Genomic DNA, 27,938 nt, shown 5'->3' with positions numbered 1-27,938 from the left:
CAGCGGCAGAAATCAAACCTAGGACCATGTGCTTCTTCCACATATCTTAGTATTCATCCTAACCAACTGAACACCTTTAACACCCTGATGGCCTATTAATTCCCCAAAAACTCTTAAAATTCATTACTCAAGCATTTAAGTTCTTAAGGTGAAAATTTGGTGCTCCTCATGATATCTAGCTTCCTACCATCATCCAAATGCAAGCAAAAAATTTCAAATCCAGGTACACAGACAACTCTCCTTACACTTTCTTGCATTAAAAACATCAAAATGCCCAAAGTTGATCTTTCTCAACAAGTAAAAAATATTGTACTGAGTCAGAAATATGATAGCTTACCTCCATCTTCTGCTCCTGTTTGCTTATATATTTGAATACGGTAAAGTTCTAAATGTATAGTATACAAGGGGGAACCTCAATTACTCAAACTGTATGTCTTTATCCGTACAACATCTTCTTCCCAAAAGCAGCATACCCCATAGTCACTAAATTGCTACAAGCACTTTAGTAATGCGCTGCATATGCATGAAATCTGTAAGTTCATGAGAAAAAATTGTGTAGCAGGTTTGAGATTTAATAGTTTTGGATCGGTTATGGCCTGGGTTAGAAACTCTTCTGGATCGTTTATGTATAAACATACTCTCTGACTAACATATTTGTCATACAAACACAGACACAGGTAAAATTAAAAATACACCAATTTGATTAAGTAACCATCCCTAAAAGGCCCATTCCAGATTGGGGGTTACCAGATCTAAAGCTGGTCCAGGATACAGTTGACTGGATTAGCTCGGTGGTTAGATTAAATCATCAACTAAAAAGTGGGGAATGTAGAACAGGGCCATGAATGTTAAAATATAAGCGTCAATTTGTATCGACAAAGCTAAAAAATCATCCAATCAATTGCAGATACATTAAGTTCCTCAATGCAGGGGAGAAGACTCTACCTCATTTGCTCATGTATTTCTTGATGATTTTCAGGACTTCTTCCCCAAAGAAAACTGTTGGCATGTCCCAGGTTTTGCATATCTCTACGTCTAGAAATTAGCTCAACGTGTTTAAGGTTTTCTGAAATGCAACCTGCACATGCAAGGAAATGATAAATAGATGAATACCTATACATGGTCTTATAATAAAGCTCAATTTCTCACAATTCACTTGTAGCATAACAACTAGGGTATGATAATCAGGTCAGTTAAATGCACCATTTAACCAGACCCACCCCAATGGACAAGTTTAGGATTTCAAATCATTTGCTGGTCAGAGCACCCTATTGTACAAATGAAGTTTTGAATATGCATGTTCTTGTTTCTTTTTTTTTTCCCTTTTTGGTCGGTAAATTTCCATCCCAATTGGGACTTGAACTTGAGACCTCCCACAAACCTTTCCCAACCCTTTACCACTTGAGCCAGACCTCAAGGGCAATATATGCATGTTCTTTTACCATCTACTTTATGCATATATAATAAAAATCTTTTCTGGAGTAACCGTCCCGGCCCTGCCCATTCTGGGGTGAGTTTGATACAGGCATATATGTGGGTTCGGATCAGCTTGAATTTTAATTCCTAATTTCAAGCCCACTAGTAGGCCAGATTAACCTTCACTGTAAGCAGTAAGATATTACTTTTCAGCTAGTGGATTGACAGATGAGAACTTTCATTTTTAATCTTAGTACATACCGAGGTTGATGTTTTCAGAAGCTCCCTAATTGCCATTGTTGCATAGCAGGAAGCTGGGAGTGTAAAGCTTAATTTAAGAGCCCTCTGGGCTTCTGGAGCACCAGACTCGAACTGAGGTTCAACTTGTGGCAGGCCTATTTCAGTCACACCATTTGGCTCATTGTTATCCGTTGAAAGATTCACATTATGTTCAAAGCTTTCAGATTGCTTCATGCATTGAAAAGAATTTTCTTTTTCATTTCCATTCCTCGAATCCTCTCCTCCAATTATGTTCGATGGTTTTGATTTGGTGATTTTGTCCCAATCTGTTTCTGCCAATGGTATGTTTCCCTCAGTATATGTGAGTAGTTCCCTGCAATAATAGAAAACAAAATAATTAGTCAACAATATTATTTGAATATCTCAGACATAAAAGTTGCCAACATAAAGGAATACAATACCATTCAAAGTCGATTGGCTTTTGGAAAACCCTCCTAAAACCTCCAGTCATGTTGGTTATTGAGAATTCCCTAAGAAAAACAGTCATATGAATAACTACAGTGACCAGGATGGGGGAGTGACGTAGGATTTTGAGGAAAAGTTGAGTAATATACTTGACACTATGTGCACTCTCTGTCAAGCTGATAGCATCCTGATCAATGTCAACCACCCACCAGGAAACAAAAATGAAGTTAGAATAAAATTACAGGAAAAATAAACATACTTAAGAGTGTATCTATTTTGTTTACTGATCAAACTTGCCGCTATTTTTACTAGGCTTTCTTGCTATATTCATTCGCTCATTTTTTTCTTTCCAACAAACATCAAATAACAGGAAAATGATCCATATTCAACTTTGGTGAACAAGCTGGGTGAAACTTGAAAGCAGTGACATAAGGCAGCAGTCCAGACGACAAACCAGGTCAACCCCAAAGTGTCATTTTTCTCCCTTTTCCCACTTTGTGAAAACTTAAGAACAAAGTGGGCTGATTTGTCATTTTTCTTTCACTGGTTAAGAAATAATTGAAATAACTAGGGTCTCTAAACTCCCAATAAATGACTTATGCAGTTAGGTTCAAACCATTGCCCCTTGCCAGGACCCCATCGTTACCTAACTACTAGAAGTAAGCTTTTTCGGCTTTCTATCTTTCTTTTCTTGGGAATATTAATATTCATTCTTTGGAGTTCCCAGTGTCACAAATACAATTGGAGACCGTACACCATGAGCATCTTCAACCATAAGTCCATAAATATCAGGCTATGGTTAGTGACCACATTAGCAATGCCATTGACTTCTCCATCACATTTGTTTAAGCATCTCAGAAAGTTAAAGTTTGCATCATCCTGACAGATGGTTGAAGCCATTGTTTCATCTAGGAAACATGGCAAATAATGTAATTTGCCTTTCCTCCAGGAAACAGGGCAGCACCTTAATCTATCTGAACACTGTAATATGTCCTCCATTTCAACCATTCTGTTATGAACAAACAATTTATTTTTTTTGTTTCAGTTATCAAAAATAGAAATTAAAGTATGACCGATTGAATAAAAATTGGCAGACAAGTATTCAACTGAAGCTTACACAAGGATGTGGGCTAGCAAATGCTCCAAGCTTTATTTTTAATGGATTTTCTTGAAAAGTTGTACTATAGGAGTATTTACAGAGAAACAAAGTGTGACAAAGGATAGGCAAAGGGCACTCTTATATGGGCCCCACAAGTTGTAACTGTTATATAGTTTATCAATTAAGCAGTACAGTAATCTTCAGCTCCTTTGAAGGTGGTTTTTTGCAAAGCCCTTTCTTGCAAACACATGGTATGTATGTCCTACATGGTTTCTCTAGTTTCTATTTAAGGTTCAATCCTAGTTTGGATGAGCCCATAATGACAGGCAGAACCAAGCCTAAATTCAGGCACAATAACAGACTGGACAATAACTTGAAAACTTAAGACCTATTTAAGACTGGCTTGGCCTTAAGAGTCAATAAACAGAAATCATAATTTATGTTTCCCATGTTGAACACATGTTAATCTACAGCAACAGATGGGCCAAAGAATCCAGCCAAACAGGTAAAGTTACATTAGCATCTTGGAGAATTTAGATTCTAGCTGCCTAAAGTAATAAAATTATCTAATTTTGACCTTTTGTTTTAGAAAAGACAGGCTGGCAGCTTGGAACATTTATGTGATTATAAGTCCCAACCAGGGCTTCCTTGTAAACCCTAACTGCAAAATAGCAAGGCTCATGCCAAAAGATGAATCTTAATCTGTTTGAGATTATGCCTGGCCAGTCATGCAGATATTACTCCTATTAACAAGCGTCAAGGAAGAGAAAAAGAAGCAGACAAACGGCAGGATTAAAAAAGCTTGATGATATAGTAAGAAACAATGAACCTTTTTTGCAAAATCATGATAAACTTGGGCAATATCATTTGTCGGATAAATTGCTCTTGAACTGTCAAAATAACAGTGTTAGAAGAGAGAGAAAAGCAAAAAATGGTCTTTATGAAATAAAAGCAACTAAATTTTGTAGGTCATCCTTACCCAGGCAAAGGAAGGACAACATCATCAATTGTATAATTCCCAGTAAGTAAATCTTCTGCATCCAGAGCCTGCCAGAAGGAAGGAAGCTATCACAAGATTCTTGACATTATACAAAGACCAGGGGTTTCCTACCTTTTTCTCAATGGAATATACAGTAGGTGAATAGTATGAGGCATTACCAGCAGACATATCTTTTCAAACTTTCTGCTTAGTAGAGTAAAGGAGAGGTGATAACTAGGCATGTATATAAATCAGAACCACATCAGGCTATACAGGGATCATTTCTGTTAAGACAAATTCCAAATTCTGTTCAACCTAGTAATAAATGGGTCTTAGAACATTAAATTTGAATATGAAAGTCCCAATAAAATCATGCAGCCAAGCATGATGAAGAAGATCAAACCCCTATCTGACAGGCTCACCACACCAGGACAGGAGGTTCTCAGGGAAACAACTTTTTCAGGTGCAGCTTGCATAAAAGAAATAAGGAATGAGTCCATCATGTCATCTGTTCTCCAGTGGCCCCTCTCTGCTTAGTTTGGCACCTTTAGGAGAAGCACAGCAGTAGTTTCTTCAGGAAGAATAACACACGATCCTGAGCTAAAGAATATCCTGCTTAATTTCTTATTCCTCTGGGCTTTGACCTTACTGAACACTCAAGATGTACCTTCATGGATTTTATTCCTGCTTGAGTTGTGGGTTGGTTTAATCTAGAAGTATTTGATGTTTACTAGATTCCTTGTATTTCCTCTTCCTTTTTCATATCTTTTTTTCCTTTTTGCCTTTCTTGAGGATTTCCATGTATTCTTGTTTTTTATGTTTCTAATATGTTTTTCTTGCTTTATAGAGGATTGGTGGGGTTGGGGGTGGTGATGGGTAATTTGATCAACGGTCTAACAGTCATCACTGTCCCAAGCCCCAATGGCCTCAGAAAAAATGTCCGAGGCTCTTCCACCACTCAGGTTCTCAATCCAGAAAATTCCACACGAAAGTGAGAAACTAATGATTGATTATCTTGATCCACAACATACAGCTCTAACCCAAGCACCCTAATTCAACCAACATTGAATCAGTTCAGAATGGACACTAGGACTTTTTAGGATAGAGATGTCTATGGAGTTGGCAGTCTTTACAAACATCTGTGACAAGGAGTGTGCAGAAATTCCTTTAATTTTTTCTTTCTTTCTTCTTTCCTTTTTTTCTTTTAATGAGAAACAAGAAGTCGTATTAATAAAGGAGAATGAGTGCATAAGAAGATAAGGTATTCCCAAAGAAAGAGAGAATACATAGTGAAAAGTAAAGACCCCAAACTAAAACAAGAGAGATGAGAAGAAATCTAAGCAATGGTAAACATAATGAATGAACTACATAATGAAATCTAAGCAAAGTTAAACATAATAAGAAACATCCCTCAAGAACACCCTCTGAAGGTGGAATCCACACCTAAGACATTTTTCCAGCAAACATCTTGGACCCATAAACAAGGTTCCAATATAGCATAAAGAGGCTCAAGGGAGTACACATGAAAGTACTTGACACTCATTATTCTTCTAAGGAATAAACTAACCAGTAACCACTAACCATGTCTTTTTTATTTTTTCTTTTTTAATAATGGGAAAACCAACTAGCCCCACTTGGAGGATGGGGAAAACCACAAACACATGAAACCCCCTCAAGAATCATGCATCAGGTAGGCTAAACCTAGGAACTCCCATTCTTGAGTAACAGTGCCAGCCAGTTGAGGCTACCTGTGGGGAACAAAAGTACCCCCTACCATGTCAACATATGAATGCATTTATTTTCCAATAATGGATTAGCAACTAGTTTTCTTGTACGATATAAATGAAACATTGTCAAATACATGCTTAAGTTTTTCAAAAAGAAATCACATGAGCCAATTTTTTTCATGTGAATATAACATAATATCTTTTTAAGTAGCAGAAACATCTAACAATTTATTTATCAAGGACTTACTAACTAAAATGTACCATAGGATAGGAAGGGAAGAGGAGGCATGGAAAAAACAACCTAATCCAGAGGAGTTAGCATTGAAGGTAGACGCTATTGGAATAAATTGTGTATTAGAAATCCTCGGGAGTGGGAAATAATGAGGCAACTGACCTTCACTGGATCATTCCTTTCTTCAGGAAGGTCTGTTTCAGAGATTTCATCGAAATGGCTAGAATCAAATGCATCACTACAGCCATCATCATCAAATTCAGAATTAACAACTCTTGTCACTTTTTCAGCATTATCTCCTTTACAATACACCAAGTCTCCCAATACAACTTGTTTAGTTCCTGCCATGGGGTTGAACAACAGAAAAATCACACATGGTTATTCTCAAATAGCAGGGATCAAGTTTGGACTAGACCACAACAGTAATACACCTATCATATATCTTGTACTAACAGTAACTGAAATGACGTCATACCATAGTTTTGCACTCTCATACTAGCTGCATGGTTCCACAGATAGCTTTGGTAACTATGTACATACCTGAAAAGTAGAACCAGAATAAAATGGTCAAATTGGAAGTCTAAAATCACAAAGTTTCATGTCCACAGGAGTCGAAAAGAAGTATTCACCTCTCATTTCTCTCATATTTGTGTGTGTCTATGAATGTGTCTGTGTATGTGGCAGACAATGAGAGAAAGGAAGAATATAGATTAATAGGGGAGAGAGATCATGATGGTAAATCCAGGCCTGAGACATATCATTGCTAATCCAACTCAGCTCCACCTAGTGACCTGAACTTGAAACCCATTGATGACACCCTCTAGGTAGCTCAGAGCTCTAAAACCAAATGGGCTGTACAGCTCTAAATGTTTACCCTGAACTATTGTCCTCTTTCCTGAACTTGTTCAGAACAATGAATACCAGTTAGAGCTCATCTAGTTCTTCCATAGACCTCTTCAGATGCATTTAGATGTACCACAAGGATAAGAGTCCTGCACCTTAAAAACCCTAAGCTCTCAGGGACACCTCATTGAGAGTATATTAGAGCCCCTTACCTAACAAACAAGGTTTTCCAAATAAACTAGCCTCAGCATGGAAGCTACATGGCAGCCCCACAGAGCCACAGCCCAACAATACTTCAGCCAAATGCAAAATACTGTATCATTGGCAGAAGGAAATTGACACTTGTACTCCATGTAAACGAAGGTAGAAATAGTCCAGATCAAAATATAAGCAGGTTCTTATTTTCATACAAACAAAGAGAAGTTTTCTCACTTCAAGGAGAGGCATTTTCTTCACCCCTTCTTTACTTTATCCTTTATTTTCCGTGAATTGACATATGCATCAGAACTTTTGATAGGCTATCATCACACCAGCGTCTAGCCATGTGTAAAGAAAGTGGTTGATCTGAGAAGCCCAAAGCCCAGAGGAGTAGTTTATGTTGACATCAGTGTAAAAAGTTCCAGTCCCAGTGGTATGCTTTAGAATTTTGTTAAGTATCCCCTCATATTTCTTAGGTAGTTTATTTTCTCTCAAAATTTAATAGACCAGTGGGTGCGTGCATTTGGCAGAAGATTTTATTTCTAACATCTTACTGTACACACATTCAATCTCATTTTAAGATTACATTGAGTAACCCAAGGATTTGTGGCATCAAAAATAATATTCTAATGCCTGTGAAAATGTTAAAAAGTCTCCCAAGTGAGGGAAACTTCAGGTGCCAAAAAGGGTTGATCTATTCATTGGCTTCTTCTTCTTCTTTTTTTGGGGGGATAGGCAAGTTTAAAGTAAGTAATATACAGTGACAATGAAAATACCAAAAGTAACAAAGATGCAATTTATATGAACACACAAATCAGAGCATCCCCACTAATTTTATCCCTTAAGGCTATCAAACTAACAAGCAGAGAAAAAGCAATTAATTACAATATTTACTGGATCAATCACTTACATCATTCTCAAAGTCCTAGGTATAGCCTTCAGGGCCTGCAAGTAATTCCCAGGATATTTCTTCAAACACTGCAGCTGGATGAAATTTGGGGAAAAATTATAATACTGTTAAACATGATAAACAACAGAAGCAATCTCAATTTAAAAGTATTAAACTAGAAAAAAGAACATCAGGACAAATATGGGGATCTTCCCAACTGCATAAATAAAGGAGAAATTGCTATTCACCATCAAATTACCATACACCATCTGGATAATTCTATCAAGGAAACAAATCAGCCAAAAAGGTCATACCACATGGAAAGGTTCTATTTGCCTCTAGGAGTGACTAGGAAATATATTTATGCAGCCACACAGGAAATTAGGGAAAACAAACACCCTTCTTTTTCTTAATACATATGTTAAAAGCATGGGTTAAAAAATCACCAAAAATCAGCGAAATTCTGACCAAAATATTGGATTTCAGTGGCCGTCAAAATGATATTACTGACAGATTATCGACCAGCCAATGTTTGACAATTCTTGAGATTTTTCACGAATTTATCGACTTCTCATGAATTTACGATTTTCTTTTGCAAAACTGCCAGCCACATGCCATGAGCCATTTTAAGATAAATGGAGAGGAGGCTGGGGTTTCCCTGACCTCCAGGTGCAGAGGATGGCCTGTTGCCATCAGGTCAAGTTGGCCTTCAATGAAATATTTATACACAAATATATGTACCATAACTTTTTAAACCTAAATTATTAATTTTATATCAATATAAAAATTAAACATTAATAAATTAATTAATTTTAATTATCTTATTTTCAAATTCCAATAAATTGATTGTTCAAACTATAAAAATGATGAATATAAGAGAAACATAAACTTGTGATTAATACATCCAAACTAAATTGATCATCATTTTGGTAATAAATGTGTTTTCAAGTATTGCATATTATTGTCCAAAGTTACAGAATATTATTTTTTAAAAAAAACAGCTTTAATATGTGTATTATTGCTTTCTTTTACGAGTTTTGATCAATTTCGATCTGACTAATATTGTTTTCCAAATTTCTGTCTGATATTTCCTGAATTCTCCATAAAATCTAGTCACTGATATTCTGTCAGTTTATGATATTTTTATCCTTGGTTAAAAGTTATCTGCTCTCACATTAATTAAACTAAAGGACTATATAAAAGAAGCAAAAAATCAGTAGCTAATTAAATACTAAGGGTCTGTTTGCTAATAGAAATGGGAACTCCTGTCCATATTCAAGAATAAAGAAAATGAAAATAATACAGAAAAAAAATGCAGGTAGCATGTTTTCAAGAACTGTTTCAAAAACATTTCTGAAAATAGGCCATTTTGTAGAAAAGGTCAAAATATTATTTTAGTGTTTTCAGAGATGTAAGCACTTTAACATTTGAAAATAATCCAAAAGCGAACATGTCTTTTGTTTTCATTTCTCAAATGAGAACATTTTTTAAAAATCCATACCCACAGGCCCTAAGCTTCTCAAAGTATGTTTCAGTTTCTTGTTCCTCCTTAGCTGTGCAACAAAAAAAATTAGTAAGTTCAAAGGCAAAAAAGAAGGAAAAAGAAAAACCAAAATTTTTGTGACCATAACTTCCAAAAAAAGGATATTCCATTAGCATAAGGAAGAGAAATCCTTCCAAAATGTACAAAACATGATCCAAAGGAAATAAAACAAGCCTAGATTGATCTAGATAAAAGCAAAACAAGTAGTACATCTAAAAGAGACTACAAAACACTCTTCAGTCCAAAAAACTGAAGTCACAGAGATAAAAAAAATTCCTTATAAAAGAAACCATTTTGATGATTATGTGGGAACTATAAATTTACCTTCCAACAATACAAGGAAGCATTAACCTTAGAAGGAATTCAAAAGGGAAAAAAATTATGCACCATTACCCATAGTTGGAGACTTACTATAGCTCTTTCAGCAACCAGATGACGAGGGAATTGCCTTAGGGTCCCTTCAATATCATCACTTTCCTTATAATATTCCCGTGCCTTCCTTATCGCATCCCTTTGTATGTCAACTATGTTAAGAAAAACAAGTATTCATCATGTTGATGTTGCATTAGAGCTGCATGCAACAAACTATTTGAGCTAAAAATGTGTTTAATGATGAAAAGGATTATCTTCACAAATATGGAAACAATAAAAGGATATCCCCTTCTCTTGGATCCAGAATCAAGCTCACAGCAGTTTCCCACTCTCCTCTGAGTAATGCAGCTCCAATAAGGTGAGTTGGCACAGAACCACTTCCAAAACGCTGCAGCAATTTGTTCCAATGAGTTAAATTTGGTAATCATAAACTTTGAAGCTTTCCTTTTTTTTTTTTTTTGGTGGGATGGGGTGTAACAGAAGAAAGCATATATCTGAAAATAATGAGATTTAAAACATCAATGTATGATTCCTAGTGTCTTCATATAAGCATCTTCATTGGAACAAAGAAATATATGTATCATCAATATTACTGTCAAGATGAGCAATATTATCAGCTAGCCTATTTGCTTCCTTAAAAATTGCCAAGAAGCAAAAAATATCTAACTTAATAATCATGAACCAGATATCCTGGTCCAAATAAGAATGTCAACAGGACTTTCAGAACCTATTTACAGCAAGAACAGCAATTTAGGTATCACCTTAAGCAATGAGATTCTTAATAACATGCCACATAGCGCGCAGTCCATTTCAAGATGTTATTTTTATCAGAAACAAAAGATGTATTAACTATGGGGGAAAAAAGAGTACATGAGAAGGATGAGGGGTTCTCCCTAAAAAATACAAGAAACTGTTCAAAGTATGACTAAACTCCATTATACAAGGAGAAATCTACACAAAGGTTTAGTCTACCTAAGGATAAACAAAGGTGATCTCCTCAAAACTGGACTCAGCTCCTCTCATGATTATCCAACCCATTTGATTTACAAACCAAATCTCAACTGAGTTGAATAACATTGAGTGGAACGCCTCTAAAGGCATTAGTACAAGACGCCAACAAGGAGCAATAGAAGTGAAATTATCAAGGAAATGCATACTAATGAGTAGCACTGTGTTTTGATGGAAAAGCCATTCCAATGGATATAAGCGTAAGAAAATCTAGTACAGGGCTCCAACATAACTAATTATTTAGAAGACTTAATTCTTGGACATGAACGGATAATGTTTCAAGTTTCCAGGTGTTTCACAGTTTTTTTGCATTTTTTGTTGCATTTCCAAAATGTTTCAGTTTCTAGGCCAATAGACACAACCCTGAAACAAAATTTAAAATCTTGCCTTGACTTATCACAATTGGAAGAACTTGCAAGGCAGGCATTGCTGAAATGAAACATCTTCTCCTTCAATTTGGAGAACTAAAGGCATCGTTCTCCTTCTGACCCAAAATTAGAGAACATAAATGAAAGGGACACCCAGTTCATTGAAACCCACTAATAAATTTGGTAAACCTTTTATAGAACCTTTCCATGTCATTAGATATTGTAAAGGAGATACAAATAGGTAAATGCCAATTTGTAGCCTCCACACTCATTAGGTGATTGTCACTATATATTTGCACATTACATGGAATAATTCTAGGTAGTGTATTCATCATAGCAAATAGAGAAACTAATTGGCAGAATGAAGTTCAAGAAGTAAAGAGAAAAGAATAAGAACGTACTTGCAAGTGTTGGAGAAGAAGGGGTTTAGTCCTAAATGGAGGAAATGGATGAATGGATGCTTGTCCTCGGTATCTTATGCAGTATTGGTGAATGGTAGCGCTAAAGGTTGGGTTAAGGCATCGAGAGGATTAAGACAAGGAGACCCTTTATCTCCCTTTTTGTTTACTTTAGTAGCAGATGTATTGAGTAGGATGCTTGTGAGAGCAAAGGAGAGAAATATGTTGGAGGGTTTCAGGGTGGGTAGAAACAGAACTAGGGTATCTCATTTGCAATTTGTCGATGACACCATCTTCTTTTCTAACACTAGGGAGGAAGACTTGCAGACTCTCAAGAGTCTTTTGTTAGCATTTGGGCATATTTCTGGACTTAAGGTCAATTTAGACAAGAGTAATATTTATGGCATCAATTTGGATCATGCTCATATTTCAAGATTGGCTGAGACACTTGGATGCAAGGCTTCTGGCTGGCCTATACTATATCTGGGTCTTCCTTTAGGCGGGAACCCCAGGGCAGGTGGTTTTTGGGATCCTGTGATTGAGAGAATTTCAAGAAGATTAGATGGTTGGCAAAAGGCATACCTATCCTTCGGAGGGAGGATAACTCTCATCCAATCTTGCCTTACCCATATGCCCTGTTACTATCTTTCTTTATTTAAGTTACCCGATTCAGTTGCTGCAAAAATCGAGAGGTTGCAGAGGGATTTTTTATGGTCAGGGATTGGGGAAGGCAAAAAGGATCATTTAGTCAGGTGGGATGTCGTGTGTAAACCGAAGGAAATAGGGGGTTTGGGTTTTGGGAATATTTCTCTGAGAAATCTCGCTCTTTTAGGGAAATGGTTGTGGAGGTACCCTAGAGAGGGTTCAGCTCTTTGGCATCAGGTCATACTAAGCATCTATGGTTCACACTCCAATGGTTGGGATGCTAACACAATAGTCAGATGGTCACATCGTTGTCCTTGGAAGGCTATTTCTCAAGTCTTTCAAGAGTTTTCCTCGTTTACTCGATTTGTGGTAGGAAATGGGGAAAGAATTCGCTTCTGGGAAGATTTGTGGTGGGGGGACCAACCTTTGGGATCCCAATATCCAAGTCTATTTAGAGTAGTCTTGGATAAAAACATACCTATTTCTTCAGTTCTCGGTCCTACTCGTCCTTTCTCTTGGAATTTAAATTTCCGTCGTAACTTGTCAGATTCTGAGATTGAGGACTTAGAAGGCCTCATGTGTTCTCTTGATGGAGTGCATTTATCTCCTTCGGTTCCAGATACCAGATTGTGGCCCTTGTCTTCTTCAGGGCTTTTTTTAGTTAAATCTTTCTTTCTAGCTTTATCCCAAATTTCTGGATCTCCTCAGGTTTTTCCTTCTAAATTCGTTTGGAATTCTCAAATTCCTTTCAAAGTGCAGTCCTTCATCTGGTTAGTGGCACACAAGAAGGTGAATACTAATGACATGCTACAAGTGAGAAGACCCTACAAAGCCCTTAGTCCAGATATTTGTATTCTGTGCATGAAGCATGGGGAATCAGCTGATCATATTTTTCTTCATTGCTCCTTGACGATTGGGTTATGGCACAGGTTATTTCAGTTAGCTAAGATGGATTGGGTTCCCCCGAGAAGCATCCTTGACATGATGTACATCAAAATTCAATGGATTTGGTTCGACTAAGAGGGGGATAGCCTTGTGGCAAGCTGCAAACATCGCTCTTATTCGGATTGTGTGGAGGGAAAGAAATGCGAGGATTTTTGAGGATAAAGCAAGGAATTCAGAGTCTCTATGGGACTCTATTGTTTTCCTTGCTTCTCTTTGGGCCTATTGTTCCAAGTTTTTTAAGGGGACTCCCCTTAATGCGATACATCTTGATTGGATAGCTGTATGTACTCCTTAAGGAGTGGTCTTTTTAGAGGGATAGCTTGTTTTTCAGTGTATTTTTCTATAGTTTAGCTGTCTTTGGCAGGAGGATTCCTCATCCTTCTTTTGTACTTTTTTTCTATCAATAAATCTTTGTGTCGTTTCCAATCAAAAAAAAAAAAAAAAAAAGAACGTACTTGCAAACCAAAGTAGTTAATAAATCCAAGCCTTCCCAATGCATCAGCAGATGCTTTTATGGTCTCTTCAGAATCTGCAACAACTCCACTGAGAAGATATATGCATGTGGTGAGTTTGTGTCACAAGAAATTAAATGAAAGAAAACATGACATATGATTTAATAAAGAAATATGTGATATGAAAAGTTAATTAGTACATAGGGAAGTATTATTACCGCAGTGTAATTGTGAATCGATTACCTAGGAGCTGTCCAAGAACAAGCCCTTCCCTGACATGGCTGCACAAAAAATGCAGGTATAACATCTGTGTGTATCATTAAATGAATCACCAGGAAAACCAAGAACTTGAAACCCATTGATCTTACCAAAAGTCACCAACTTTGATACCAATCAACCTTTCATTTAGAGCAGCTAGTCTATTTGCATGCTGCTTGAAAACAGTTACCTGGTAGCAAAAACAGAAATACTCTACTGAGACATCTGTTTCCAATTGAATTGAGGAATTTAAACTTAATCAACTAGTTTACAATTTCATCAAGCGACCATTTATGCTAGTTCCACAGTCTAAAAGTACATTAAAAATCAAATCATCATCATAAAAACTTGAAATTCCTTCTCACAGAGCTGACATGATCACTGCAAATTTATTTGCCTGTCTACGATATAGCATGTTTTCTCAATGATCTGTGTCCATTTCCACAATCAGAACTCTTTAAAAAGTTATCAGAATTACAAAAAAGGGACAGACTCGCTTGCCCACCATTCTTCCCAAGGGGTAAAATCCAGAGGGAAAGAACATATATATAAGCATCTCAGCAGATGAGAGCATGTTCTTGGGGGGTTTATATTTCTAAAGTACTGCTGATTAAAATTGAGATTGTCTAACATTCAACTCATAAAAAATATTTAGCAGTTAGCAACATGGTTCAAAGTCACGGTATCGCCATTGACTTGGAGGATCTCAAGGCACATTACTCTCAGCATCTTGGCTTGGCATCAGACAATACGCAAAATAAAATAATTAAAAAGTTCAAAAAATCATAAAAATATTGTGAAAATTCTAAAAAAAAAAATAGATATAATTAAATAAGCTTAAAAAACTAATTAAATAAAATTTTCTTACATTCAACATTATTTCAATAGTTATAAAAGTCTCTTTAGAAAGTAATTTATGATAATATTAAGAACTAAAAATTATTTTATTTCAAATGCAATGATATTTTTACTAAAAGACATACAATTCAATCATTAATTCCATTTTTAGTTTTAATTAAATGATTACAACACTTTATAATTAAATATAAATATAAAATATATATTTATCAAACAAAGTGAAATATGTTGTTAATTAAATTATTTTAATATGTTAATATAATAATGAATTAAATGATTTCAATTATTGTTAATAAAAAATAATACACCATATATGCTACCATTATCATATAAAGTAATACATTACCTAAACTAATACAATTTATATCACACTATTAACATGTAAAATAATAACCTATTAACATATAAATAATAAACTATTATCATATAAAATAATAGATTATAAAATCCGGTAATATATTACCTTAAGTTAATGCAACTCATACTACATTTAATGATTCATATTACACATTAACATATCAAATGATAAACAGTTCTTATATAAAATAACATATGACCATCCTTTCTTCAAATCCCCAATTCACATACAGTGCACACCTACTCACCCAAACCACAGAGAGAGAGAGAGAGAGAAGGGTAACTGTTGCTGCATTCCCACACACCACAGAGACCAGAAGCAGAGAGAGGAGACCATAGCGAAACCGCCAACACGGAGGTGCTCCACATCCATGATCATTCTGAAGTTAGTGATAAAATGCCTCAACCTCCTCTTCTTGTACACAGATACAGTCCAAGACTTGGTGATAGGTTAACTGATGTCACTTTCTTTCTTTTCATCATGGATCATGGGCCTTGATACTTGAAAATCTATTACTTTTGAAGATAATCTTCGATTTTTCAGAGATTTTTTAGGTTTCGATCCCATTTGTTGTTATTTGCTATGATTTGAAAGGGAAAAAATGATTTCTTTCAGTAACTTCATGGTACCAGGAATCAAACTTGACGCGGAAAGGGCCGAGGCGAATGCTACTTGACAGAGTCTTACCAAACTCGGCTGATATTTTGAACCATGGTTAGCAATGTTGCACCAATTATCACACTGAGAATAATAGATGATGATTCCATTAAAGAAGAAAAAAGGCTTTATGATTAGGTTGTTGGGCATCTTAGCAACATGATGTATGAAATACTACCAACAACAACTGGAAATTAACTCCGTTACCTTCATTGTATATTTTGTGACTGGTTGGGCTCTGGTTGAGGGGGTGCTGCTTTTTGTTTTTGTTTTTGTTTTTTTTTTAATAGGTAAATAAGCAGAATATATTAAAAGCGCTTGCAAAAAGGCGCAGCAAAGTACACACGGAGTATACAGATATGGCCCATAGGCAAGCAAGAAAAGATGAGAGAAAGATTAAATCCCACCTTCCCACCAACACCCAACTCCCACAAGGGATGGAAACCCCCTAGCGTAAAACCAAAAAAGAGAAAAACAAAAAAACCCCTACCTAGAAAGAACAAAGAACCCCTAGCAAAACCACCAGTGGCCAACAAAGACCCCTGCCACTAATTCCCCACCCCCTCCCCTTTCCTTTTAGTGTAAACGGAACGCTATTATAATTGACTGAGCACTCGAGCCTTCGGATTTCCTTCTCAAGTTGCGAAGAGGACAAGGATTTTCGCCTTCCCCCAAACACCTTAACCCCACAACCTTTCTTCACTTCCAGTTTTCTTAGAAGAGAGTTGATTTCCTTTTCGAAGCTCAAAACTGGCATCCCCAAACAATTGGAGAACAGGAAGTGCTACTTTTTGTTGTCCCTCACCCTTTTTTTTTTTTTTTTTTTTTTTTTGTGTTTTTAGGCATCCTTTGTATACTTCTTGTGTACTTTGGAGCACTCTTTTGGTGTTTCTCTTCATAATAATTTTTTTTTTTATAGGTAGCGTTTCTCTTCATAATAATTGTTAAATATAATGTATTTATAATATATAATTTTTCCTTGTTAATATAGGTCACATGTATGGTAGTTAGGACTCCTAGACTTGTATATATATATTTCTCAATTGTAAGTAAATAGATGAATGAGAATTAAGGTTTTTCTTCTTTCTCTCTCTCTCAACATGGTATTAGAGCCAAGGAAGAAAAACTTTAATTCTCATTCATCTATTTACTTACAATTGAGAAATATATATATACAAGTCTAGGAGTCCTAACTACCATACATGTGACCTATATTAACAAGGAAAGATTATATACTATAAATACATTATATTCAACACTCCCCCTCAAGTTGGAGCATATACGTCATATGCACCAAGCTTGTTACAAATATATTTAATCCTAGGACCTCTGAGAGATTTAGTGAAGATATCTGCTAGTTGATCATTTGAATTAACAAAACTTATAGCAACACATCCTGATGCGATCTTCTCTCTAATGAAATGACAATCAACTTCAATATGTTTGGTCCTTTCATGAAAGACTGAATTGGATGCAATATGTAATGCGGCCTGGTTATCACAGATGAGTTTCATCTGTTCATCCTTTCCAAATCTCAACTCTCGAAGAAGATGTCTCAACCATATGAGTTCACATGTTGCCAAAACCATAGCTCGATACTCGGCTTCAGCGCTAGATCTGGCCACTACATCTTGTTTCTTACTCTTCCAAGATATTAGATTACCTCCAGTAAAAACACAGGACCCTGAAGTGGAACGTCTATCTGTGGGTGAGCCAGCCCAATCTGCATCTGTGTAACCAACAACCTAAGTATGACCTCTGTTCTCGTACAACACACCTTGGCTTGGTGTACTTTTGATATATCGAAGAATGCGGATTACGGCATCCCAATGGCTATCACATGGTGACTGTAGGAATTGACTAACAACACTCACAGGAAAAGAAATGTCTGGACGAGTAATGGTGAGATAGTTCAATTTACCTACGAGCCTAATTAGGACTCCTAGACTTGTATATATATATTTCTCAATTGTAAGTAAATAGATGAATGAGAATTAAGGTTTTTCTTCTTTCTCTCTCTCTCAACAATAATAAAAAGCACCCTTTGCACACCTCCTATGTTCTTGGGTTTCACGCCTTTTTTATTCACATTTTTTTAAATAAAATGTTCTTTTGCCCATCAAAAAAAGAAAAAAAAAAGAACGCAAGCTGCCCAGTGTGTGGGGCTTATGCCATTGAATATCTACTGGATGGCTCTACTGAGCAGTTGAAAGCCCATTTATTGAACAAAACGGTTAAGGTCAAGCTATTGGGGATTATCACTTTGAGACCCTTTCTTTTTCAGCATAGGTAATTTTATTTATTAATTTATTTTTGGTGCATGTCAAACCTGGGATCTCCCCATCCAACCCCTCGGCACCTTAGCCAAAGCCTCAGTGGCTGATTATTTGGGACTCCTTCCCTAGTAGCCTGGCATAATTCCGAGCCCCATGTTAATAGTTTAACAAAACTTGGCCACTCTTCAAACTTGATACCCAAAAATTGGATTTTTGTATGCTGATACTTAAGAGACAAGTATATTGAGTAAGATCCTGGGTATGTAGTCACGTGCAGTATGTCAGTCGAAAAAGGCCATTTATGGAAATCAGTCTTCACAAGCATTGTTTGATATTTATTTTGTCATGCTCTGTATGTGGTTGAAATATAATTTGTTGTACCATTGGGTTTTAATCCAATTCAGAAAATACACTCATTTTCCATGGCTACAAGTAGTGATAAAGAGGAAACCAACAATCATATGACTCACCTCCAAGATGTTAAGTGTGGTCCAGGTTTGAGAAAATAATCTATCATTAACAAATAAGCAAAAAAACACCACATAACGGCAAAAGCAACAGAAGTGCTGAGAATGATTTACCCTTTGTGTAGATACAGAGCGTTTGTCTTTTGTGCCTGCAAATCCAAATGATCTTGGCTGTCGAAACAGAAACATCAATCAATGTAAATAAAAGATATTTAACACTTCTACATATACAACCGATACAAACTGTTCAAAATATGATAGAACATCCAACAACAGCTATATGACTAATACAGCCACCTGCCATCCCCATTATTACCTACAAAGGATCACAAATATTTGGAAATGAATGGCTATAATTTCCCATGAATTACCTGGATGCCCAGCATCTTTCCAATCAATCCTATGGCCTCCTGGGTATCCTTGTTCTCCTTGTAAAGATGAAACCTGAAAATTTATACTGACAGTACTAATCAGATAGTGTTCAAGTGCAAAGTTGATGCAATGAAAGATCAATGGAAGTTGAAAAAAAAATGTTTTCAGAAGCACTGACAAATTATTCTTCCATTCCGGATTCAACGCTTTTGTCTTGGACATCCACCATTTAGTTTTTCAAAGATATGTTCCCTTTATTGTTCAAAAATGTTGATGTTAACAATTTACATTTTGATATTTGTGAATTTGCTAAACATCATCATGTTTTCTTTCCTTTGAGTAATACAAGGTCATCTTCTCCATGTTCCTTGATTCACTCTAATATTTGGGGAACATCTAAAATTCCTAATATTTCAGGTGCAAAGTGGTTTGTCTCATTTATTGACTAGTGTACAAGGGTTTTTATCTAAAACAAAAATCCGAAATGAGTGAAGTTTTTCGAAGTTTTTTCAAAATGATTAAAAACCAATTTGAGGTCTACATCAAGAATTTAAGAAGTGATAATGTGAGGGAGGGTTTTTATCTAAAACAAAAATCCGAAATGAGTGAAGTTTTTCCAAGTTTTTTCAAAATGATCAAAAACCAATTTGAGGTCTACATCAAGAATTTAAGAAGTGATAATGTGAGGGACTTTTTCAATCAAACTTTTTCACATTTTCTTCAAAAAGAAGGTATTGTTCATTATTCGTCCTATGTGGATACTCCACAACAAAATGAAGCCACTGAACAAAAAAATAGACACCTACTTGAGGATACATGAGCCCTTTTGTTTCAAACACATGTTCCTAAATCTTTAGGGAGAAGTCGTGTTGACTAATGCACACTTGATAAATTGAACACCCTCAAGGGTTTTGGGGTTCAAAAGTCCTATGAGTGCTTTTTCCAACCATTTTCCAAATTCTCATCACTTGCAAGCTTGCTTCTAAAGTTTTTGTGTGTGTTAGCCTCATCAATATTCATGTCCATAATCGGGGAAAACTTGATCCATGTGCCCTAAAGTACATCTTTGTAGGTTATTTTGCCAACAAAAAAAAATATATATATGTAAGTGCTATCACCCACCTTAAAGAAATTTTTTTATCTCTATGGATGTTACCTTCATTGAAAGACAATATTTTTTTCTTTAATCCTTACCTTCAGGGAGAGACAGTCACTACGGAAGATAAGGATTTGTTTCTGTTTGATCTTCCTCTTCCATCAGGTACATTAGGTTCTACTTCACCTTAGCAACAACTATCTTCTCCTATGTCACCCGAGTTACCATTTCTTAAAAATCCAATCAACATTCAGCCTGAAATAGAGCCTGAAACAGAAATTCCAACCTCTGTTCCTGCAAGTGTCCAGCCACTCCAAGTGTACTCTAGGAGAAGGATGTCTTCTACCTATGGAAGTTCAAGAATCCAATTTGTGAGAAGGTATGGAAACAACTTCTCTTACCATAAATAATCTAGTGTTCCCAAAACACTTAGGAAGGGAATTGGAAATTGCACTCAACATCCAATATCCCATTTTGTTTCTTTAGACAAACCATCTCCTCAACACAAAAAAAATTTTCACCCAAGTGAGTTTTGTTCAAATTCCTCAAAATCATTATAAGGCACTTACAAATAAGAATTGGGAAAATGCCATGAATGACGAAATGAAGACATTAAATAAAAATCAGACTTGGGAAATAGTGGACTTTCCAAAAGGAAAGAATCTTGTAGGTTGCAACTAAGTGTTTACGATTAAATATAAAGTCGATGGGTCTCTAGAAAAATATAAAGCAAGATCGATACCCAAGGGCTACACTCAAACTTATGGAGTTGATTATCAATAAACTTTTGGACTTGTGGCAAGAATCGAATACCATCCATGTGCTCTTATCTTTGGCAAGTAACCTTGACTTGTGTTTGCAACAATTTGATGTGAAAAATGCATTTATATGTCGTGATTTTGGAAGATGTGTATATGAAAGCATTGTCGGGTTTGGACAAGAATAAAGTGTGTAGTTTGAAGAAAACTTTGTATGGGTTGAAGTATCCAAGAGCATGGTTTGGAAGATTCGCAAAGGTGATGTTCAAGAAGTACAAATAAAGTCAAAGAGATCACACGTTGTTCATTGAACACTCAACTTCAAGGAGAGTTATAGCATTGATTGTATGCATTGATGATATAATTGTAAAGGGTAATAATCTAATGGAAATGCAACTACTTTTTTTGATGGGTAAATGGAAATGCAACTACTTAGAAACCGATTGGCCAAGGAATTTGAAATAAAAAACTTGGAAAGCTCAAATGTTCCCTAGGAATTGAAGAAGCTCGATCAAAGGAAGGAATATTTGTGTTACAACAAAAGTAAGTACTTGATCTCCAAAAAGAAGCTAAAATGATAGGATGCAAGCCTATTGATACACCTATTGAACCAAATTAAAAGCTAAGTGAGGCCAATGATGATACACTAGTGGATTGAGGAAGATATCAGAACTTGGTTGGTAAGTTAATTTACCTTTCATACTTATGGCCAGATAAGCAGATATCATGAATGAGATAAGCCAATTCATGCACAATCCAAAAGGTGTTCATTTTCAAGAAGCCTATAGAGTTTTATGATATCTTGAGTACCCGAGGGAAAGGAATTTTGTTTAAGAAAGGTGCAGAGCTAAGCCTTGACTCATAAACAGATGCTAATTAGGCTAGGTCAGTTATGGACAAAAAGTCAACCTCGAAGTATTGCACACCACTTGGAGGAAATTTAGTAACTTGGAGAAGTAAGAAGCAAATTGTGGTGGCAAGGTCAAGTGTTGAGGCAAAGTTTAAAGCCATGGCTCATGGTACCTATGAACGTTTGCGGTTAAAATTATTCTTGATGGTCTTAAAATTAAGTGGCAAGAACTAATGAAGTTGTATTGTGACAAGAAGTCGACCATCACCATTGCTCATAATCCAACTCAACATGACCAAACCAAACATGTTGAAGTAGATAGACACTTCATCAAAGAGAAGCTTAAGAGTAAGTTGATATGTACACCATGTCCCAACACATGGACAATTGGCAAATATTTTAACAAAGGGATTGGTAAGATCTTCATTTCAAAAGATTATAAGCAAGCTAGGAATAGATAATTTCCATTCACTAGTGAGAGGGGGTGTTGGAGATTCCATGTGATTCTTCGACTTTCAGGAATCAATGTACAACTATAGAGATTTTGTATAAATTAAAGCAGTTTCTTAATTTTAACAATTTCCTAATTTTTATGTAATTAGTTTGGTTGTCCCTTGATTTGTGGTATATATAAATATATATTCCCCTTGTACAGATTATTCAATATACAAAAAATCATATTTTCCTTCATGTACACATCAAAATGATTAAGGCAATGCTAGCTATAATTCAAATAAAATCTCCTACAAACAAAACCAAATATCTAGTTCCATGCTTTGTTAATGCATCTACCACATTATTGTTTAAACAAGGGGCCTAAGAGAAGGAACATCTCAACTCTAAAGAAATATCAATAATTTGGCACAACCACCCGTTAACTTCCATGGTCCTTTTTCTTTCTTAGTTGCCCATGACATGACAACTACAAAATCTAAAAAATTATAGAGGCTTAAAGCTTTTGCCTACATCAACCCTTCCAAAATGGATAGAATCTCTACATCAATGATTAAACCTAACTTCCAAACTTAGAGAATGCTTTTACATCTATGCCAAAGAACACCTACCAAAATTTAGCTCAACAAAACCCATTAGAGCCACTAAACATTCGGAAACTATTCTTACTCAACCTCATGGTTTTGCAAACTAGGTTCCAATCTAGCATAATGACACTCAAAGGGATGCTTGCAAAAACTTCATTAAAAGAATCCCAAAGAGAAGTAGAGAAATAAAACAAGTCTCAAACTGCTTCCAAAGACCTTTTCACTTACCCTAAAAAATTATAGTGTTTCTTTCTTGTTAAATAGTCCAAATCAAAGTGAGGTTAGCAATGCACCAAAGAGTCTTACCTCAAGGACGACCCCAAAACCTATAAAGGATATAATTACTATCTCTTCCACCCTATAGGTGGAACCTAATCAATCCTTGCAAGTTTGATCTACACCACAATGCCAAGGCTATGGGGCAATGTAAAAATACATGATCTAGACTACCCCCCTACTCTTAAACCATTCCCAGCAAAGAGCTTTATATGGGTCCTTTATGTTGAAACAAGTTATTAGTATCGACATTCTTATTTGCATCAAACCATATAAATGCCTTTACTTTTGGTGAGGTTTGGGATTTCCAAATGAAGTTTGAATGAATAAAAGGAACCGAGTTAATTGAAGCAAAGAGAGCACTAAAGAAGGAACTAAATGAGATTAATCCTAAGGATGACAAGGACCAAAATCTCACTTCATAAAAAGTGGGAGATAGATACACATAGGCTTAAGCAAACATAAGAAGAGCTAGTTCCTTAATTTCTTGCTCTAAGATGAAAGTTAAAATTCCAAGATATAGATAGGGAAGAAGGAACCGGTACTAAAAAAATAACAGTCTCTCAAATTAAGCTTGTTTTAATCCTAGCCTAAGTATAAATCAACCATTAAATTTTCATACGAGGTAAAATATTATCATGGATTCTCATATTTTGTAAGATTATAATTATAGGTTTTACCTATCTACTATATATACAAGTTGAAAAATGGTACTATGGAAGTGTGCATATTTTGGAGAGAAAAAAGATATAATTATAATTTAAGTTGTATACCTCATTTTTTTAATAGTTTTTCCATGCAATCCACTCCAAATGATTTGATATGAATCCAAATTCTTCAGAAACAGAGAGGACTAATGAGGAAACTCAAGTTCTTAGCTTGTAATTCAATGGTTCTCCTTCTATATGGTAGAAATAACTTTTTTCCATATACAAAGAATGCAATAGCAACATGATTGACCTTTTACCTAAGGAACTTGCCAACATGCTCTGACCAATTGTCTGAACCTCTACTATCAAAGGGCTTATCACGTCTATCTTTCCGTTTCCTGGAGTTTCTACCATTGTTGTGAGACCCCCCCGAATTTAACCTCACACGAATGCATTTTGACGAGGTGTCTGGTCCATCTATTGTATCGGTAACAAGGAATTTCAAATTCTCCTTGAAAAAATTATGCACTGCCTGAAAGCAAAGAACAATAAACAATTTATAATCAATTGTAGAGATATCAAGAGAAAAACTTCTTTTTCTTTTTTTCTCTCGTTTTTTATGATTGATATAAATTAGGGGGCAAAACTTGGTACAAACATCTCAAGTTTAGTCTAACAAAGCATAGACACAAAGCAAACAAAACAACCAACTATGCAATCGATTAGTCCTCCACTTTTAGTTCCAAGCTAAATTAGTAATTCTAGTTCTTATTTTTTAAGTAGGGCTAAGTTGTAGAACAATTTGACATGGCACCAACCCACCCAAATATGGTGCCTTACTATACAAGAGAATGATATATATTGTAAATTTAAATCCTACAAGTTTAAGCTTCTAGGAAAATCGGTTGTTTAACATGGTATCAGAGCCTTGTTTGGCGGGAGGCCATGTGTTCAAGCCTCACCTCATGTTTATTTCTCCACTTCATTATGTAAGTCCAAAAGAGGCTAATTGTGGTTATTTGCCTATGAGTTTGTATATCCCTCCATGTACAGATATGGGACACCACAGGTGAGGGAGGGTGTTAAAGAGCACGATATACATTGTGAATTTAAATCCTACAAACTTAAGCTTTTAAGAAAATTGGTTGTCCAACACTTAAATAAATGCTTTCATACATTATAGATATACACACATACATTACTGAGAGAAAAGTCAAAACTACCGTTCTATGGGATTTATCAGAACTGGAAGAAAGAACAATTGGGGAGACACCATCTTCAATGCCAGAAGCTACTTGATCAATGAGACCTTTTAGGCACTCAACATCGGAGTCTCCCACAAGAGACCTAAACAATTCAATTTCAGAAGCATAACCTTTATTTGATTGATCGGATATCTTTGTCTCATTTTTCTCCATACTCTGGATATAAAGAACCAAATATCGTCAAAACATGTATATAGAAAATAATATGAATCCATGAGTAAATTCAAACCAAATTAAATTACCTCAGGAGGAGCATCTAGGGACGTTAAGTGAACAACATTCCCATCAGAATCTACTTCATTAACGATAAAATCACAGTACCTACATGGAATTTCAACAAAAAAAATACAAAATTAAACACAGTTTACATGTGCTTCCCCATAAGTTTGTCTAAGAATGCATACTAAAATAAACAAAATCAAATTTCAGAAAAGAGATATACTGAAGTAAATATTCTATCAAATTGAATTCTGATTAAATTGGCTCTGGAATGGATAACGAAATCCCATTAAAAAAACAAAATTAACAAAAAAAAAAAAGGAAGAAGTTTAAATAACTTTAATGCGATAACGTAGAAATAGAGATAGAAAAACAGCTGAAATTCAAGGAAAACACCAGAAACCATCCGTTTGGCTGCCAAGAAAACAAAGTAAAATTTAAAAGAAAAAAAAAAAAAAAAAAGATTAGAGTGATGGTTCCTACTATCTTTTCTTTGTTCTTTTTTCCTTTTTCTGAAAATTGAAAATAGAGTCCTTTCTGTAGTAAAAAATTGCTCTATTCTTTTTCTAGGGTAAAAAAGATAAAGCAGGTTTTCGAGAATCAAAAATTGTAATTGTTTTCTTCTCCCTCGTTTCCTCATCAAGGAGCTTAATATTGTACATGAAAATGAAGAACGAAAAAGCAGCCAAGCACAGCTCAACAACCTAGTTTGATTAGTAGAAGAAAAAAATGAATGAATTCAAAAGAAAATGAAATCGTAGTTCCCTTGATCCTAGTTTGATTTCGGAACATCGAAAACACAAAAAACATCAATTGGAGGATTCGGTTTCCTCAAGTCCTTCAATAAACTTTCGAAATTCAAATTTAATATTTTCTTCCATCCACATTTCTCCGGAAACCAAACATAGGTAAAATTCAAAAGTGAGGGAAAAGCAAGGAGAATTCTCAAAGACCTTTGCTTGAGAATGCCACGGAAACCAGGAAGCTGGGAGATATAGAAGGAGATGCCAACGTCTGATTCTTCTAGGTGTTTCATAGCGATTAGGGCTTTGTCATGCGAAGCTCTGAAACCGTGGCAGAGGAAGTAGGGTTTTAGGCCAGAGAATCATGACGATGCGGTTTGCCTGTGCCACATTCTAGGGGTTTAGTGACTCAAACGCAGCGTTTTGTATCTTTTACTCCCAAAACGCAGCGTTTTGTATTCATTATAAATAATTAATAAAAGTTTACGAGAATTACTTGGTAAATGTTTTTAAAAACCTTTCTGATAAACAATTTTAAGTCTATTTTATAGAATAAAAGTACGTTTGAAAATATAAAAAAAATGTAATCTATTTTTAATATTTTAAAAATAATTTTTATGTGAAGTGTTTTATTTTTAATCATTTTATATATTTATATAATTATTTTTTAAAATAATTATATGAAAATACCATATTTTCTATTTTCAATATCAAAAAACAATTTTTTATTTTCAAATATGTTTTGTAACTATTTTTTAAAATAATTTTCTATTCTCCAAAAAAAAACAAAAAATACTTGTTTTAAGTATCATAAATATTAAAAACACTTTTTAAAAACATTGTAAAACGCACTCTGATTATTTTCAAAAATAATTATTTGATATTTTCTAAAGTAAAAAAATTACATTTTAATTTTAATCATACTTTTTTATGTATACTATTATTTTAAATATATATATATATATACACACACACGTGTGTGTGTTTTGAAAAACACTCTACTTCTAGAATAAGTTTTTAAAAATCCATTTTCTAGCAACAAAATTATCAAACATATTTTTTACTCCTAATAGCATTTGCTAAACATGCTATTACCTATTAAGTATAAAAAACTATTTTTAATTTAAAAATAAGTCATTGTTGTTAAATATTTTTTAGTTTATAAATAATATTTTTTTTTAAATTTATTAAATATATTTATCAAAATATAAGGAATTGAAACATACAAGGAAACATTCCACAAAATATATATATAATAAGTAAATAATTCATATATTGTTTTTTTTTAAAAAAAAAATTAATATATGTATCATATAATTGATGACAATTAATAATAATATAATATACAAAGATGGATACAAATATACAATTTAAATTAAAAATATAATGATAAATCATAAATAATTAATTTTAATTAAATCAAATATAAATTTAATATGATTAAACTAATTACACAATTTAAATTTAAATCTTACTAATTGACTAACATACCTTAAGTAGGTCTTAATTAACAATGACATAACCCTCAAATTTATGAAAATTTTCAAGGATGACAAAAAAAATCAACAAATGTGGATCAAGGAACCTTTCTAATGAATTGTGGATTGAATGAGATGAAAATCAACTATTTATAGAAAAAATTTGGTGCAAAACATCTATTGGAAGAGCAAAAAACCATTGCAAAACACTTTTGGTCTTTGGATTACATCAAGATTCAAATCTAGCCATTGCACGATAACTTGAACATGTTGGAAAACATTTATGGCCATTGGATGATGATCATGAGTGTTTTTGGTCGTTGGATGCAAGAAAGTAATGTTGGAGGAAGCGAAAATCAACAATAAATTATTGAAAATCGGGAAAGAACAATGTGGCACACAGTAATTGGGAGTCTATTTCATTTCAGTGATAATTTGTCGATTTTATCGTGGTTTTATTGAAACTATCTCCAATTTTCCATGCCACCGTTTTTTTTC

General features: G+C 34.8%; 1 protein-coding gene across 3 annotated transcripts; it reads right to left on the bottom strand.

The window, feature by feature from the left end:
• Positions 1-238: 238 nt before the first annotated feature.
• On the bottom strand, positions 239-26,351 carry LOC100260502 (uncharacterized). 3 transcript variants are annotated; one of them, XM_002272714.5, is made up of 20 exons: positions 26,173-26,350; positions 25,243-25,321; positions 24,959-25,156; positions 24,053-24,267; positions 19,065-19,137; positions 18,808-18,864; positions 14,188-14,267; positions 14,038-14,100; positions 13,823-13,910; positions 10,289-10,391; positions 10,043-10,146; positions 8,110-8,183; positions 6,634-6,698; positions 6,321-6,499; positions 4,200-4,267; positions 4,050-4,110; positions 2,271-2,308; positions 2,118-2,186; positions 1,678-2,029; positions 239-1,078 (listed from the first exon to the last, which is right to left on the bottom strand). In XM_002272714.5, exons 1-20 carry the CDS (start codon positions 26,253-26,255, stop codon positions 1,043-1,045), a joined length of 2,085 nt encoding a protein of 694 aa, XP_002272750.1. In that variant the 5' UTR covers positions 26,256-26,350; the 3' UTR covers positions 239-1,042. The 3 variants fall into 3 exon arrangements, with proteins under 3 accessions (XP_002272750.1, XP_059598531.1, XP_010659896.1); XM_059742548.1 differs by lacking the exons at positions 4,050-4,110; positions 4,200-4,267 and having other exon boundaries at positions 26,173-26,351; XM_010661594.3 differs by lacking the exons at positions 24,053-24,267; positions 25,243-25,321; positions 26,173-26,350 and having other exon boundaries at positions 24,959-25,127.
• Between the last annotated feature and the right edge of the window lie 1,587 nt (positions 26,352-27,938).

Source organism: Vitis vinifera, chromosome 14 (genome assembly GCF_030704535.1).
Source record: "Vitis vinifera cultivar Pinot Noir 40024 chromosome 14, ASM3070453v1".
NCBI classification, from domain to species: domain Eukaryota; kingdom Viridiplantae; phylum Streptophyta; class Magnoliopsida; order Vitales; family Vitaceae; genus Vitis; species Vitis vinifera.
The sequence above is the reverse complement of the archived record's forward strand: the minus strand, read 5'-3'. Positions and strand labels throughout refer to the sequence as shown.

Excerpts from the sequence above, each read along its gene's own strand:
- LOC100260502 (XM_002272714.5), bottom strand. The coding sequence starts at position 26,255 with ATGAAACACCTAGAAGAATCAGACGTTGGCATCTCCTTCTATATCTCC. Across the intron at positions 18,865-19,064 it reads GAAAGATGCTGGGCATCCAG|CCAAGATCATTTGGATTTGC; the intron begins GTAATTCATGGG and ends CTGTTTCGACAG. Across the intron at positions 4,268-6,320 it reads AAAGGAATGATCCAGTGAAG|GCTCTGGATGCAGAAGATTT; the intron begins GTCAGTTGCCTC and ends TCCTTCTGGCAG.